Source organism: Camelus bactrianus, chromosome 3 (assembly GCF_048773025.1).
Source record: "Camelus bactrianus isolate YW-2024 breed Bactrian camel chromosome 3, ASM4877302v1, whole genome shotgun sequence".
Lineage (NCBI taxonomy): Eukaryota > Metazoa > Chordata > Mammalia > Artiodactyla > Camelidae > Camelus > Camelus bactrianus.
Window position 1 is genome coordinate 37,289,940 of NC_133541.1, and position 17,439 is coordinate 37,307,378.

Consider the following 17,439-nt stretch of genomic DNA (forward strand, 5'->3'; position numbering starts at 1 on the left):
TTTACAAGGTCACTCCTAACTCCTAGTGCCATTCACAATTATCAACCTTAGCTCCTGGAGGGGAGGGGTTATGTGCTCCCACTTTCTTAGCGATCATAGTACTTGAGAAGAGGTGGTGTGGAGGGAGAAAAGAGGCGTGTTGAGGAGAAGTACCAATACAAGTGTGCATGCCGGACAGGAAACCTCTTGGCACCAAGCACAACTGATTGCTCAGACTATCTTCTGAGAGACATAAGATTTACTGCTCCAAAGAATGGCTGATTTATCCACTAGATTCCATCTCCTACAATCAATAGACTTCCCCAAAAAGCCTGAGCTCCCCTGCATTTCTATATCATGCCCTAGATCTCAGGAGCAGCAGTGGAGTCCAGGGATGGGAGGCAAAAGCTGTATCATGCAGGCATGAGGCAAGGTGCTGTCAAGTGGTGCCCAAGATGAAACGAAGCCATGCAGAACTGGTCTCCACAGAGTAGCTGGAGAAGAACAAGTGGCCAAGGTCCATGGATTACATGAGGCCAAAAGGATCTGTGGTGACTCACAAGAGCTGTCTGATACAGCAACATTTCTGTGATCACCTTCTACTTTATTTAATGGTTGCACAGAATGGTTATCCAGAGGAACTATAATTTACATAGTATGACATGCTGCGTAACACTTCCCACCTCCCCAAACATGCCAACATCCTAATCCCTAGAGCCTGTGAATGTTAGTTTACATGGCAAAGAAGTGAGGTTGTAGGTGAAATTGATATTGCTAATCTGCCCCTTCAAATAAGGAGATTATCTGAGTGGCCCAATGTAATCACAGGGGTCCTTAAAACTGGAAGCAGTAGGCAGAAGAGTCAGGGTCAGAGGAATGTAGTGTGAGAAAGACTCCACCGGCCATTGATGGCTTTGAAGCTGGAAGGGGCCACAAGTCAGGGAATGCAGGCAGCTTCTAGATGCTGGGAAAAGCAAGGAAATGGATTTTTCCTTAGTGCCTCCAGAAAGGAATGCAGCCCTGCTGACACCTTGATTTTAGCCCAGGGAGACCCACATCGGACTTCTGACCTACAGAACTAGAAAATAAAAAATTTGTATTCTTTCAAGCCACTAAGTTTGTGGCAATTTGTTACAGCAGCAATGGGAAACTGATATGCTTACTTAATTCCTTATTTGGGGGCATTGAGATCATTTTCAACCTTTTCACATTAAGAACAATAATCCAATGGAACTCCTTATGACTAAATGTTTATGCATCTCCATGATTTTTTTCAATTATAAATCATGGCCATGGCTTGCTGGGCCAAAGATCATGCAGAATTTAATAACCCCTTTATATGTTTGGCCTTCCAGAAAGATGGTAGCAGTTTGAAATACCAACAACACATGAGAATTTCCAACAACAGAGTATTTTTTTGTTTGTTTTTTAATTTTCAGTCATTTGACAGGCAAAACTAGTACCTAAATATTTTAAATTGCATTTTTAGTATTGATAACTTGTGCTATGTGCTTATGCATTCCCCCATAAGCTAGGAATATAGCAGCCATTTTTACCTCTTCTTTTGTAAATTACTTGTTCAAATTCTTTGACCATTTTTCTTTTCAGGTGTTAATCTTTTCTTATTGCTTTATAAAAATTATCCCTTTGTGTCACATATATTGAAATGTTTGCAATTTGCCTTTATGCTTGATGTGTTAAGGTATAGAAGCTTCAACTTTTCCAAAATTGAGTCCATCAGTCTTTTACAATTTCTGCTTTTGACGCTGTATCTCAAAGTCCCTTTGTCATTTCTGCCTGTGTATAAATATTGATCTGTATCTTTATTTAGTGCTTTTAGTGCTTTTAGTGCATTTAGTGCTTTAGTTGAATGGTGTGCATTAAGATTCTAACCTCAGTTTTCCTTCAATGATTACCCAGCATTCTCAACAATAAATGCATCAATATGTGTCCTTTCCCCACTTGAATAGGTTTAAAGATACTATTTCAAAACGATTTCTGATATCGAATTGAATTCTCAGCTTTTTAAAGTAAACTCGTATTTGAAAGTGAAAAAGTTGTCAAAGAGAAATTTTCTATTTAATGTTCTTAATTGATCACAGTCTCCACGGTCTCATATTTGCCTTTTAAGGTAGGAGAGGTCTAACCCTGAGGGAAATGTGAAACAAATAAGTAACCACACCATCTCTAAAATAAAGTTACATTTTCCAGTAATAAAAGACACCAAAATCTTTAGCTGCACTGCAGAGAAAGAAAAAAAAGAAAAAACCCACATCCTTTGTGTTTCACTATATAATACTAAGTCAATACCTAAAACGAAATAGTCTCCATAAGTGAGAAACAGAAGCCATGGAAATTCCTTTTCCTTTCTCTTTTCCTGCTGCCATGTGTCTCTTTCTAATTCCTGGAGGTAAGACATATTTTTATATACTTTTCAGTTTTGTTCATAAGAAAAGAGAATTTTATATTAGTTTAAATTATGTTTAATATTGTGTAAAAGGGAAAAAGAAATCATCACTTAATCTCCAAAAATTTTTCATGTTACCTTTTGTCTTTGCTATCTAAATGGCATATTGGCTTTTTATGATAAAAATATACTCTCTTTTGTCTACAGCAAAAATATATAAGCATTAATTATATCTGGAGGTTCTCATAAATTCAGGCCAGATCTACAGAGCAAAACCTTCAAATGGAATTCCAGCAAAGCCATTAAATTGGGAATGGATAGATTACTTATTAACTGGATGTCTCAGTCATACAGACACAACTGAATAGTCATAGCTCTCAGATAAATCTTGAAACTTTGGTTTTCAGAATGTATTTGTGTCTATTTCCAGTGGTGGGGGTAGTGAAGAAAGTAATTAAATCAATGTAAAATAAGCCAATGAACTATACATATGTGCCAACATTTGATAAAATTTACAATTAAGCATAGTAGTATCCTAAGTTTTTTATGAATATTAACATTTACTTTTCTTAAGTATCATTGTTATCAGCCCATTTTACGTATGAGGAAACTAAGGCACAGAGAAGTCAAATCAATTTGCTAAAGTCATCAGCTAGTAAGCAGTAGGGCTGGAATTTGAACCCAGAGTTCATGTTCTTAACCACACAGTATGATATCTTATAGCTCAATGATACTTTCAATGATACTGGGATTCTTTTTTTTTTTTTTTCTTTTTTTTTAAATTGAGGTATAGTCAGTTTACAATGTTGTGTCAGTTTCTGGTGTACAGCATAATGTTTCAGTCATACATATATATACCTATATTCCTTTTCATATTTTTTCACTATAGGTTACTACAAGGTATTGAATATAGTTCTCTGTGCTATACAGTAGAAACTTGTTGTTTATCTACTTTATATTTAGTAGTTAGTATCTGCAAATCTTCAACTCCCAATTTATCCCTTCCCACCCCTTTTCCCTCTGGTAACCATAAGTTAAAGCTGTGGAATCCATGAGCTCCTTCAAGGCCATGGGTGGGAATCAAGAAGTGTGTGACTCTCCCAAAATTGTATGCAAATATTTATATGCATATGTGTGTCTGTATTTTATCAGATGGCTCTAGATTTCTCAAAAGACTCTATATTTCAAAAATAACAAAGGTAAAGAACCACTACCTCAGGAAAACAGTGCTTTACAATGGAAAGAATATGTTTTTTCTTTGATTGGATTGATGTGGAACTGGATTAGAACACTGCTTTGCCATTTATTAATTGTGTGAACTTGGGCAAAATAATTGCCCTGTGTGAACTCATGTTCTTTACCTCTATGTGGGAATCGTAACATCCAACTTGCATTGTAGTCAGCATCAGAGCTAGTGTCTGGAACTAACTGGTGCCTGGTAAATCATAGATGTTTTTATTATTGTTGTTACTATAGTTTTGGGCTTTTTCTTTGATTTGAATATAGTTCACTAAACTATCTTTGCAAATAATAATCTCACCATGGAATACATGAGATTTTTAAGGTTAATAATGCCGTGTCCAACCCACAGCTGAGACAGTGCAGCCTATAGTAGGAAGTGAATAGACTAGGGATGGCAGAAACTGGAGAATGCTACTCTCCCCACTCCACTCTAACTGTGTGGTCTTGGGTAAGTCTTTAATCTTTTTGTTTTTTGAGCTTTAAGAAAAGAAACTCTATTGCCTGACATTTTCTACCTCTTGGGAATAGGAAGGAGAGACATTATGTTAAAGGTGCTTTGAATTCTTGAGGAAGGGAAGTATTGTTACAATTCAAGATACTCTTATCCAGAGCTGTCATGGAAAGTTGTAGAAGACCTGCGCCATCTGGACTGCTCTGAGCTTCTCTCCCTGACAGAGTGCACCTCGATGGACTCGTTCTGGATCTATTCATTGTATCAGAACTTTCTCAGAGGGAAACAGCACTGGGTAAGATAGGATTTCACTCTGGATCCCTCTTTTAGTTTTTCCAGTATCCTCTGAGGGAATAATAGGAGGAAACACAGTGACACCTCACTCAAGAATCTACATGGCTCTAATCAAAGGGCAGCAAACCTGTGCAGGAGCTTTGATCAAAGAAAACTGGGTGTTGACAGCTGCTCACTGTGACCTGTAAGTAATTCCAAGCTCCTCTCATTCTCAGGCAGTTTGGGGGTGGCGGGGAGGAGGATTGTGAAAAGGACTCTGAAGTCAAAACCAAAATTAGGTAGGGGTAGAGAAGAAAGTGTACAAGCACATTCAATGCCATGTACTATGATTATAATTATCTCTGTGAGTAAAGGTCAGATCCTACAGAATAAAATTGAAATGCATGATCATTTTCTCATACGATTTTAAGATATTTTTTACTATAAATAGCAATAATTTTTAACATTCTGAAATAAAAGAGAGGTGGAAAACAGTCCTTGTAATCTTATCAACTTCACACAATCACTGTTAATATTCTGCTATATTTTACTGCACTTTTTCCATAAGTATATTCTACACAGTCAAGCAAATTGTGTCCTCAATGATTACAAATGATTTTCTGTTATATTACTAGTTTTATCTTATGTTGCTACATATTGAATTGAATGATGGGAAATTACTGTTATTTAACTGTCTGACTTTAAAAAGTAGCCATTTCAAACTAATGTTTTCCCTCACGTGATTTGAAAGTCAGAATAATGTTTATCACATGGATATGCTGCTGTTTTCTTCATCGGTACCTGTTGTTAGTAACCAGTGCCTACTATTTCCCTGCTCACATTAGCATAAATTGCATGAATAAAAGGAGAGACTTAAAAACTAGCTTTCCACAAAGAAGAGCCAAACAGATTCACATTATATTGCTGTGTCAAATAAGAATTTATCAAGTAGGAACTTGGGCACAATGTACACTATAAATAAACCACACCACTGGCACGCTTAACTAATAGGCCTGCTTGGTGCAAAGTCCGTCCAGCAAATCAAGAAATGCTCATGCCCACCTCTTCCAAATTAGTTATCATTAGATTCACAAACTAGACTTGGCGCTAGCTCATTTCCTTTGTTTGCTTCTATTGGTGTGTGTGCGCATTTGTTGGTTTAGATTCAGTTTTAAAAGTTCATTATAAAATCAATGCATTTCTTTAATCCTTCCTATTAAAACCTTGACTCTTTTCAACCTTTGTCATCTTTGAAGATTCAAGCAAAATACACCATCTCCCCGAAACACAGAAAAGCAAACCAGCTACTTCTGCTCTTGTTCTTAGGTTGAGTCTCTACTTCTTGGGTTTAGTCTCTTCCTCTGAGTGTTGATTCCACAAATCCAAGGCAAATGGAGAAACTGGCAGCTCCTCTTCCAGAAGCAGCCCTCTTTGGTCAGCACGCAAGCAGACCTCTCCAGGCCTTGACAACCCAATGCTCTTGCCTCTGCCAAATGGCCTGGGATTCTCTTCCTGTTGCTTCTTCCTCAAAAAGATGTGGAGCTGAAACAATCTGAGATAACACATGTCTTGGGAGTTTTATGTAAAAAAGTCACTAAAACACCAACAGAAAAAAGCCTCATGTTTTCCCCTGGCTTTGCTGTGCTTGTTTATAAATAGGAAACCACTTGAAAGAACTGATCGTATTTAATAAATTAAGTTCGCGCTTAATTTCATCTATTCTTTCATATAAATGATATGTTGTCCTTGTTTTTTCCAGGAAAGGTAATCCTCAAGTTATTCTTGGGGCCCACTCCATAATCCATAAAAAGAAACATAACCAAATATTTTCCATTAAAAAGGCAATTCCTTATCCATGCTTTGATCCACAGACATTTGAAGGCGATCTTCAACTCCTTCAGGTAAAAATGTTTTTTTCAATAGCGATTTTGAAATAGCAAAATTTTGCAATTTGGTCAGTTTAACCTGAAACTAGTTTTTACACACTGGCCTCACAGCCAAGATTGGCTAATGCCAGGATGTAGGGTTAAGAAGCACAGCTGGGACCCAGCACAATTGCCACAGATGTTCCCCCCTTGGAATTCAGTTCAATTGAACAGATATTGACAAAAGTCCTACTATGGTAGGACCTGTCAATCCAAAGTAGTGATACCACCAGCAACTCAGCTCAAGTCAAACCAAGTTGGATTTATTGATCCTTGCTCAACAAGGGATTCTGTACATGGTGAGGAACAATGGGGTGGCTCAGGAAGGGAGTTAGATGAGGCTGATCCTAGGATTTGGGCTTGTGTCAGATGATTTGAGGGAGGGTTCAAGGATTTAGGAGTTTGCTCTAAGCTGAGTGTTGTCGAGAACTGGGATAACTCTATGACTGAGCATCTCAGAGAATCTTATCTAGGAGGCTAAATCGGTGATTGATAAGAAGCAGCAGTCACTCATTGCAGCCAATGGGGTTGTCTGGTCATTTTTGTGGTGTGCACGATGACCTTGCTTTTGCCTGTACTTGAATGTGACATAAGAGCAGCCTGAGTTTTGCTCCCTTCTTTAGGGTCACCCTGTCTGATATTGGTGGTCTGTGAGAGTGTTCATGATCAATCAGGAAGAATCATGGCCCAGCTTTGAGTGCCCATAAGCTTTTCTCTTCCTTGTAAGATAAATAGTAATCAGATCCTGGCCTCAGAGCATTCACAGTCTAGTCAAAGAGACAGACAAATAAGTCAACAGCTCTAATCTGGCAGTATTAGACCCATTAATGATGGAGATAACTAAGAAGGGGGCTCACAGAAGCACATGATGTGTCCAGGCAGTCAGAGAAGCTTTCTTAAAGAAGATACAGGGGTCAGCAGGAAAAAAAGAGGAGAGGCCCTGCCAGGCAGAAAGAACAGCACATATAAGAGGGGTCTTTCTTGAAAATGCATTGGAGGAAGAAGGGAAGAAAAGGAGGTTATCATGGGACTGTTAACTTTTGGAAGAGGTTGGAACTTTACGGGGAAGGAAATGGGAAAGTGTTTTAAGCAGGGCAGTCATATGATTGGACTTGTTTTAAGAATGCTTATCTGGCTGCTGGGCAGAAAGTAGAATAGAGAAGGCAGGACTGGAAGGCAGAGTGTGAACAGAAGATTTACACTTGTCTAAAGGGGGCTGAAGAGGAACTTCCCCAGCAGGAGTTAAGAGGAAGCTAGGGGGATCCGCACACCTCCATCATTAGAAGTAAAGAGAGGCCCGAGAGCTCCATAGGCTTCTGGCAAGCTCCCCACATTCCCTGCCCCCCAATGCTTGTCAATGACTCCCACACTATCTGCCTTGAGATTGTCAAACTGGGCCTCTCTCTCAGGTCACCTCTCCTCCCCTGACTCTCATTCCCTCCCATCCCTCCCTGGGCAGGGAAAGGCAACTCCCTCCACGCCCAGTAGAGGGAAATCCCTGGCCTACTTCCCTCCTGCATTTTTCTCCATAGCACTTACCTCTGATATACTTTAGATTGTGTTTATTTGTTTACTTCCCTCACTGGAATATAAGCTCCAAAGAATAGGCATTTCTAATTACTTCTGTGACCTCCAATACATGATCCAGGTGTGGTGTAGTACCTAGTACAAAGCAGGCCCTCAATAAATATTTCTTGAACAATTTTGGATAAGGGATGGAATTAAGTGAGACAGTAGGAGAGGTCATCAAAGAAAGAGATTCTGGATTCAGGCTTCAGGCAAATGATAGCTGTGGTCAAGTCTCCTTCAGGATCTAAAAATCTCACCTTTACAAGAGGATGGGGTGAGTAGGGGATGCGGGGGTTCTTGGACTTGAAGTAGAGTCAGGAAACTCCCTCTCCCCCCGACACTGTGGCCAGCAGGGTGATGCTGCTAGAGAAATCATAAAGAGGGTGTCAGGACCTCACCGTGGCTGACCTTCCAGGGTTAAAACCTACTGATGTGCTCATCTCTGCTCTGTTTGCTTGACCCCAGGAGAGCTTAACAGGACTGCTCCCTATAAGCACATGCATCCCAGACTCCAATTCTGATACATTCATTCAGACCTGAAGTCCTTTTGGGGGTTCTCCTTCCTTGTTCACCCAGCCAGATAACATGTATTAAGGGCTGTGAGAAAGCATGGGTGGGAAAGAAGGAGAGATGCTGCATGTGGGCATTTGAAGTCATATTCTATGGAAACACTTTAAACTATGGCCATTTCACCTTCTAAATGTAGCACAGTGGGGGCTGGGCACACCAGCAACTCTGGGGGACCACTGAGGAAATGAGGACTGTCCAATGTCAGGAAGTGGGGGCCTGAAAGCAATGCAGTAATAGGAATGGGACAGTGGCCTTTGCTGCTGTGCTCCTGTTTTTTTAGAAGATCCCCAGTACCAGGACCCTCTACAGTTTCTAACTGAGCTTGAGGCAAGAAAAAAGAAAGCACTACAATTATCTTCCTCTACCCTGTACTCAACTTTGACCCCACCCCCTACCCTCCTAGCCCAGACTTTTCTGAAAGAGAGAGAGCAAGGCAGTAAGCCAGGAAGAGGGCTTGGCGAATGAAAGAAAAGGGCAGAGTGTGGGTGAGCCCCCAAACGCAGTGAGGCTGGTTTGTACATGCTCTGAAGTGGGGAAGCCACATTTCCACTAAAGTGGAAAATGAGGACACTGGCCCCTTGCCCACACCGCCCACTGCACCCATAGCCCTGGTTTCCTTCCGTTGGTCTTAACATCAGTCAGTTCATGAACCTAAGACCACCTGAATGAAATAATGACCGAGTTCTCCAATACAGCTAGCTTTTCAACCATCACCCTATCTGCCACCACCAATGTCCTTCATCATTGGCAGGTCAACTGGACTGAAGTTTACCTAGACTAGCCTAGCAAAACACACCTGGAAAGGTGTGCTGTGATTTTTAAAAAATCAATTACTGATGGTCAATTCGGTTAGAACACGTCTTCAGTCATGTCCTTTGTAAGAACATGCCAAATAAGCAAGATGTCTATTTCAGTCAGAGGTATTTTCTGGGTTTAGTTGCTGTTCTCCTTGCCTAAAACTGCATCTCCTGTCTCTTTTCTAGCTGGAAAAAAAAGCAACTATGACCAAAGCTGTAGGACTACTTCAATTACCAAAAACAGGAGACGATGTCAAACCCCACACCAAGTGCCATGTGGCAGGATGGGGAAGCACCAAAAAAAACTCACACAAAAACTCAGATGTCTTGAGAGAAGTCAACATTACTGTGATAGACAGAAAAATATGCAACGATGCCCGGCACTATAATTTTATTCAAGTTGTTAACCTCAGTATGATCTGTGCTGGTGGCAGAAAAGGTGAAGATGACTCATGTGAAGTAAGCAAATTTAAAAATTTAACGTTTTTTTTTGTGGGGGGGGTTGGCTAGAGGAAATCCAGTTAAATAGGGTACCTAGGAAGAGCAGGATAGACGATTGTTATTACACTTTACGGGCAAGGCCAGCATGAACGTCTGCTTGACACTGGGCAGCTGTGTGCTCCTTTGTCTCGGGTGAAACCTTCTGCCCAGGGAGCCTTCTCTCATTACTAATGATCATTTTCAGGATCCCATTTAACCACCACTTACAGATGCCCTCCAGCCCTCCCAAAAATGATCATGATGGGTATTTAGGGAGAGGGCCACAGCCTCTATAGCTCAGTGGTAGAGCATATGCTTATCATGCATGAGGTCCTGGGTTCAATCCCCAGTACCTCAATTAGAGGAAAAAAATTTTTAATTAAAAAAAAGAAGCTGATCATGACAGCTGTCATTTGCCACGTGCCAAGAGCTATATCAAGTTCTATCCTTTATGCCATTTAATCCTCAAATAGTCCCATGAACTAGACACTATTATTATCAACTCTATTTTACAAATGAGGGAATTAAGACATATAATGTTACTTAACTTCCTCAAGTTAGATAACTCAGCTGTCGGTGGGGTGGACCTGGATTTGGAGCAGGGCCATCTGACCCAACTCCTGCATTGTTCTGCCTTTCCATGTGCCAGGAATGGGCTTGATCAGGGTTTGGTCCTTCTTGGAACTCATTATCCGGAAGATCCAGTTCAGAGAGAATATGACATGAAGTCTGATGAGCCCTGGAAAAGATCCATAAAAATTGAACTATCACAAGTATTCCTTGATCTGAGATGGCTTAGCTAGTGTCCTCCTTCAGAGCAAAGGGTAGTTCATATCCCATCTCAAGCTTTCCAGTAGCCCCAGTATTCAGTTTCTCCCCCTAACATCTATAACCAAGGAAAACAGACGCAAGTAGACTGAAGAAGCCAATTATTTTTCACTGTGAAAGGCTTCCTTTGTTATTCCTTCTTTGTTTGACTGATAGAAATGAGCTTACACATATTCTCCAGAATTGCCTTTTTCAGAAGGAAAATAATTGGAAAACATAAACAAATCTATGTTAGCTGATGCTGAGGGCAGATAATAAAAGAGATATTAAACTAGGCTTTAAATAAGGAAAGAAAGAAAGAAGGTGTGAGTGAATGAGTGAATAAAAGATGAATAAATATCTTTGGAAAGCACTCCTATTTAAAACATATGACTTTCTGTTTCAGGGAGATTCTGGAAGTCCTCTGATATGTGATAACATTTTCAGAGGTGTCACTTCCTTTGGGGAGTGTGGAAACTCCCAGAAGCCTGGCGTCTACACACTCCTTACCAAAAAATACCTCAACTGGATAAAGAAAACCATTGCAGGAGCCATATAACATTTTTTCTTCAAAGTAGAAAACTGAGCTAACCACTTGGAGATGTCAAGCAAAGAGTGCTTTTTGGTTTTTGTTTTGTTTTGTTTTGTTTTGTTTTGTTTTGTTTTAAGACATTTTTTATTGAGTTATAGTCATTTTACAATGTTGTATCAAATTCCAGTGTAGAGCACAGTTTTTCAGTTATACATGAACATACACATATTCATTGTCACATTTTTTTTTTGCTGTGAGCTACCACAAGATCTTGTATATATTTCCCTGTGCTATACAGTATAATCTTGTTTATCTATTCTACATATGCCTGACAGTATCTACAAATTTTGAAAGGCAAAGAGTGTTTTAACTTGACCTGTCTGCACCTCAGAACCCTCTTAACCTTGTATACAAATGACAGCCTGTCTGGGACAAAATCAGCAATGAAAGAAATGACCTCCTGCTTTCATCCATCCACAATTAGCGGAGAATGATTCATCACATGCCTCTATCCATGGCAAGAGATGTCCCTTGAGAAAAAGTTCCCCAGTTCAGTGACTCTCTGTTTTATGCAGAATTTGATGACTGTCACCTTTGTGTTCATCCTTTAAAGGAAGTCAAACTCAGGAAAAGTTAAAATATTCTCATTCTTCCAAATGAAGCTCCAAAATATTTGTGGCCTTAGGAATTTAGAGCCTGGTATGATACTCAGTGTGGGAGTAAGGAGAGCGATAAAGGGAATTTTTTTTTTCACTTCTTACTACATGCTTTCATAGAATTAAACTTTTTACAAAAATTCTAACTATAAATACAGTGGAAAAGAGTCAGTGTGTGTTTTAGATAGTTGGAAAATTTGGAATTTGAGGTTAGAGATAGTTCAGGGCAATTGCATCACTTATAAATTACAAGAAGACTAAAATTGCATAGATCAATAGCCTCAGTCCAGCCCGTATCTTGATATGTATTTTGCCTTAGCTAGTCAAATTATATATATACAAGTGCTAAGCTTAGTTCTATGTTATTCTTAATAAACAGTGATACATAATAAAGAAAAAATGGCTTTTTTAATTGAAGTATAGTCAATTACAACGTAAAAATGACTGTTTTATCACCTACCATTTATATCTCATCTTTTTGTTGTGCTCTTTCTCCAAAAAGCTGATTTATAATAAACTCATTCTTTTATAATCCTGGCTAATTTATCCAATTTAATTTCTTACACATTTCCTGAGGGCCCACCCTGTGCCAGGCATTATGTCCAGCTCTATAAATACTAAGACTTGATTACTGTCCTCAAAGTGCTTGAAGTCCAGTAGAAAACAAGGAGAAATCCATAAATAGGAGGATATCTGCTTTGGGTTCTAAAGAACATATACAGAGTAAGGCTGTCTCTTGTGTTAAGAAGGTGATGGGGAGAAAGAAATAATATTTTGCACTCCCGGAGGCCATCATAATTAGCCCTTGGAGTCTTCCTGCTGAGATCTCTTCTGTATTTAGACAGACCAATACAAATTTCGGATTCCTGGCTGGAATGCCACAGACATCACAACAGCCTGGTAGAAAGATCACTGGTCTATAAGTCAGACACCAGCTGCATCACTAAAAAGTGTAAGATCTGAAGCAGGAAATCAGTCTGTGCCTCTATTTTCACACCTGTAAACTGGAAATAGTAACAAAAAGGGATCTAACAGGTGGCACCCCCAAAATGTGAAGTCAAGAGTGGTCCGTCATCTTAGTTCACATCTCCCAGAATGGCTATCACCAAAAAGCAGACAAGTGTTGGTGAAGATGTGGAGAAACCCTCATACAAGGCTGACTGGGAATGTGAAATGGCACAGACACTGTGGAAAACAGTTTGGCAGTTCCTCAAAAGGTCATAGTGTTAACATATGACCCAACAATTCAATTCCTAGGTACATACCCAAGAGAAATGAAAATCCATGTCCTCACAGAGGCTTGTACATGAATATTTATAGTGCCATTGTTCTTAGTAACCAAAAAGTAGAAACGATCTGTAGTCTATCAACCGATGAACAAACAAAATGTGGTACGCCCATACAATGGAGTATTATTCAACCACAAAGGAAATGAAATACTGACACGTGCTATCATGTATGAACACAGCTGAACACAAATGAACCTGGAACACACTATGCTAAGTGAAAGAAGCCGGACAGAAATGGCCACATAATGTATGATCCATGTGTAGGAAATGTCCAGAATAGGCAAATTGATTGATGGAAATCAGATGAGTAGTTGCCAAGGGGTAGAGGGAAGGGGGGATGGGGAGTGGCTGCTAATGAGTATGGGATTTCTTTTTTGGAGGGATGGAAATCTTCAGAGATTAGGTAGTAGTTGTGGATGCACAACCTTGTGAATCTACCAAAAACCATTCAATTGTACACTTTAAAATAGTGGAGTTTATGGTATGTGAATTATATCTCAATTTTTAAAAAACAAGCTGTCTTCTAAGACTAAAACTAGAAGAAGCAACTTTCAGTGGGTGCACAGCCCCTACCAAAGCACCCTACCCAAAGGGAGGAGTTATCAAGGTGCCACTAAAGAGACTTGAGAAGAAGCAGATCATATAGCACCTCCAAAGGGCATCCCAGAGACTGGGTCATAACTAAAAGAAGCTGTTCTGTAACCTAACTCTCTCTATTACCACCAATATGTCTAATGAAAAGAGACAGGAGGGATAGACCACTTTCTGAAAAAGAGAACCAGTGTTTATTATTGCAAAATTATACTGATTCTGAAGGCCTTGTGTCAGTTCCTTTGAGAGAGACATCAGTAGATTAGCAAGGGAAAGACTTACTGGAAGAAAATACCCAGGTTTGGGATGGGAGTTAGGGGAGTTATAAAATCCTATGTAACAAAGCGACCTTCTACCTTTAAGCTGATGTGCTTTGAAAGAGGATGTGCCCAAAGCAAACAAAAAATACCATTTTCTGTCACACAATAGTGTGATAAATCTGCTCTCCATTTTAGACGTCCATCTCCTCCAGGTTTGGGTACATGGGTTAGGCCTCCAGCGCTTGAGCTAAGAGCACGCTGCAACATGGACTTCCACCTACTCAAAGACATCAGCTCCAGCGACTCTGCATCCCTCCCCACCCCCACCATGGCCTCAATTTTTCTCATTCCCATAAGCATATAAACATGCTTTTATCCTTCCCATATTAAAAAGAAAAAAGAAAACAAGACTTCTTCTCCAGTCAATTCCCGGTTTCTCTGCTTTGCTCTGTGTCTAAACTCTTCAAATGAGGTGTCCCTACTCCAGTTTCTCTCCTTCCATTCTCTCTGAAACTCCCACGTGGCTTTTGCCCCACACTCTACAGAAATGGCTCATCAAGGGCTTCACCTTGTTAAATCCAATGGTCAGTTTTCAGTCCCCTCTTACTTGCCTTCCCAGAAGTATTTGACCATTGAGCTCTTCCTCTTCTGTGAAACACTGGCTTCACTCAGTTTCCAGCACACCACACTCTCCTGGCCCTCTTCTTACTTCACAGGTCCCTCCTCCTCAGTCCCCATTGCTGGAACATCCTCTTCTACCTCTTCATGCTGGAGTGACCCACAGCTAAATCCTGGGACCGTCACTCCCTCTCCAATGGCATCCAGGTTCTATGACTCTAGAGACAACGTGCCATCTATATGCTAATAACTCCCTAATCTGTCTTTAGCTCAAAGATCTCCCTAAATCCAGGCTGCCATAGCCAGCCGCCTTACCCTACAACTCCACTCAGATGCCTAGTAGTCATCTCATACACAACCTGTCCTGAGCAGACCTCTTATCCTCCCCTTCAAAGCTGCCTCAACTCTAGACTTCCCCATTTTATTTCATGGCAACTTCATTTTCCCAATAGCTCAGACCAAAAATTCTAGAGTCTTTTTGATGTCTGTCTCTCTTACGCTGCACATCCATTCTGCAAGGGAATTTACCTGCCCCACCTTCAAAATACATCCAGAATCTGGCCACCTCTCACAACCACTGCTGCTGCCTGCTGGGTCCAGCCCACCATCCTTTCCATCCTGAATCACTGCAATCACCTCCTACCCTTCCAACTTTCTCCCTTTCAGTCTGCTCCCCACATAGCTGCCAAAGTGATCCTGTCCAAGCACTTCAGCTCATGTCTCTCCCCTGCTCACAGCTCTGTCATGGCTCCCGTTTTTCTCGGGGGAAAGGGCAAAGTCCATACAGTGTCCCACAAGGCAAACAGTTTTGTCTCCCAACAGTCCTCCCAACATATTTCATTTCCTTCTGTGCTCCCCTCACTCACTCTCTCCAACCACAATGGCCTTCCTGCTCTTCCTGATACTCACCAGGAACCCACTTAAGGCTTTTCCCTATTCCTGAAAATTTCCCCCAGATACCTTCATAACTAACACCGTACTATCCTTCAAATCTTGATTAAAGTGTCACTTTCTCAACATACCTTCCTAAATTTCCCTGTTTAAAGTCGCAGTGCACACACCTCCAATTCGTGCTCCCTGTCCATTTACCCTGACCTTTGTTTGTACAGTTGGCCCTTGAACATTGGCAAGGGCTAGGGGCACCCACATTCTGGACAGTGGAAAATCGAGGACAACTTTATATTTGGTCCTCCATACCTAGTTCTGAATCTGCAGATTCAACCAATCTTGTATCATGTAGTACTATAGTACATATCCAGTGGAAAAAATCCACATATAAGTGAACCCTTGAAATTCAAACCCATGTTGTTCAAAGTACAGTGCCTGGAAGGCACACCTAGCAACCTCCACTCACTGAAACCCAGCATGCAGAAGGCCCATGCCAAAACAACCCCAAGTGATCAAAAGGGTGGCTTCAGAAACCCACACACGGACCTTGTATACTATAGACTGCTAAGCTTAGAAGGGCCCCAGAGAGCCTCCAGCCCAACTCTCTCCCTCACTATGTAGAGAAGGATGCTGAAGCCTGGAGCAGTTCAGAAGCCTTACTTACAAAAAAATAGTCTCTTAAATGTCAGTTTTCCTTCTCTTTCCCTCCCCAACTCTAAATATCCTCTTCTTTAAAATATGTAGAAATAGACATTTCTGTGTATCTAATGAGACAATTCCAAATATTGAATGCCTGTTATATACAAGGCATTCAGCCTTAAGCAATCCCCCACTAAGAACACTAAGATAATTTGTATGAAGTGGACCGTACTTTCTCTAAGCAGAAGCCCAGCTACAGAAGTTATTCATCTGCATCCCTGACTGGTACAGTAAGAAGAGCAATGAACCTGGGCGAGATGTCCTGACCTTCACTCTGCTCCTGATTCATCACAGGACTCTAAAGCCACCATTCACGCTCCCTGGGCCTCCATCTCCTCAATCTGTCACAAGCGGAGTGGATGAGAGCATCATCCAGCTCCAAAACGGTGTAAACAAAACACCCTATAACGGTGGGAGGGTATAGCTCAGTGGTACAGTGCATGCTTAGTATGCATGAGGTCCTGGGTTCAATTCCCAGTACCTACATTTTTTTAAAAAAGTCTTATAACAGAGGCCTTTTCACAAACATTTAGAACAAATCTGAACTTACCACGGTGTACGAGGCCCTGCACAAGGTAACCTCTCTGCCTCACTCACTCCACTCAGGCTGTGCTGATAGTCTCCCCTGGGTCCACACACACACGCGCGCATACACACACACACACACACACACACACACGCTCACATACACCCCACCTCTACAGGCACTCTCACACCTGCATACACACTCACTCACCCACTAACTAGGTTTTCTCAGGTTGGCACCCCTTCATCTGGCAGGTTTCAGCTTTAACGTCAGCTGCTCAGAAAAGCCTTTTCTGATCACCATCTCTAGAACAGACTTTGCGCCAGTATTTTTCATTTCAGCACCCAATTTTTTTCCTTTACGATACTTAACAACAACTTAAAATCATTATATTTATAAATGTCTTCCTTAGCAGACTCTACACTCCATCATAGCAAGGATTAACTCTGTCTTAATCACCTTTGCTTCTTACCCCAAGCATTTAGCACTGTGTCTGGCAACTAATAAGCATTCGATAAATATTTGTGTAACTAATTAATCAATATGATTCCAGGCCTTTTCCCCCAATAGCTGATTCACTCCTCTACTACCGTGGAGAGAGTACAGCAAATTCAAATGCAAATGCACGTATCAGCATGCATTGCTCTTTTCAAAAATATTGATTCCCTGAGTTATGTAGATTTTCCAGTTCCAAATTTTGACACATTCATTACACAATATTTTTGAAAACGCATTTTTTAACATCACTACTGTCTCACTGGGAAAGTCCTTAAGTGTTGAGAAAATGTTAAGCTCGTGATAGCAGACACAAATGTCCCCAAAACTCTACTTTTCACCTGAAAGCTCTAATTTTATCATCAGCAACAAACATTGTCAGCTG

At 40.7% G+C, this 17,439-nt stretch overlaps 1 protein-coding gene and 1 non-coding gene across 2 annotated transcripts; both read left to right on the top strand.

The window, feature by feature from the left end:
- The first annotated feature begins 2,242 nt into the window (after window positions 1–2,242).
- On the top strand, window positions 2,243–12,217 carry LOC105077814 (granzyme A). Its single transcript, XM_010966292.3, has 5 exons — window positions 2,243–2,389; window positions 4,410–4,557; window positions 6,112–6,253; window positions 9,400–9,672; window positions 10,907–12,217. The coding sequence occupies exons 1-5, from the start codon at window positions 2,329–2,331 to the stop codon at window positions 11,057–11,059; spliced, it is 777 nt and encodes a 258-aa protein (XP_010964594.1). The 5' UTR covers window positions 2,243–2,328; the 3' UTR covers window positions 11,060–12,217.
- On the top strand, window positions 9,980–10,060 carry TRNAD-AUC (transfer RNA aspartic acid (anticodon AUC)). The gene has a single exon. It is a non-coding gene; the product is annotated as a tRNA-Asp (tRNA).
- Window positions 12,218–17,439: the final 5,222 nt, after the last annotated feature.

Bases quoted from the DNA above. Each gene is read 5' to 3' on its own strand.
- LOC105077814 (XM_010966292.3), top strand. From the start codon at position 2,329: ATGGAAATTCCTTTTCCTTTCTCTTTTCCTGCTGCCATGTGTCTCTTT. The intron at 2,390-4,409 runs GTAAGACATATT...TCCCTCTTTTAG, and splicing joins TCTCTTTCTAATTCCTGGAG to TTTTTCCAGTATCCTCTGAG. The intron at 4,558-6,111 runs GTAAGTAATTCC...TGTTTTTTCCAG, and splicing joins ACAGCTGCTCACTGTGACCT to GAAAGGTAATCCTCAAGTTA.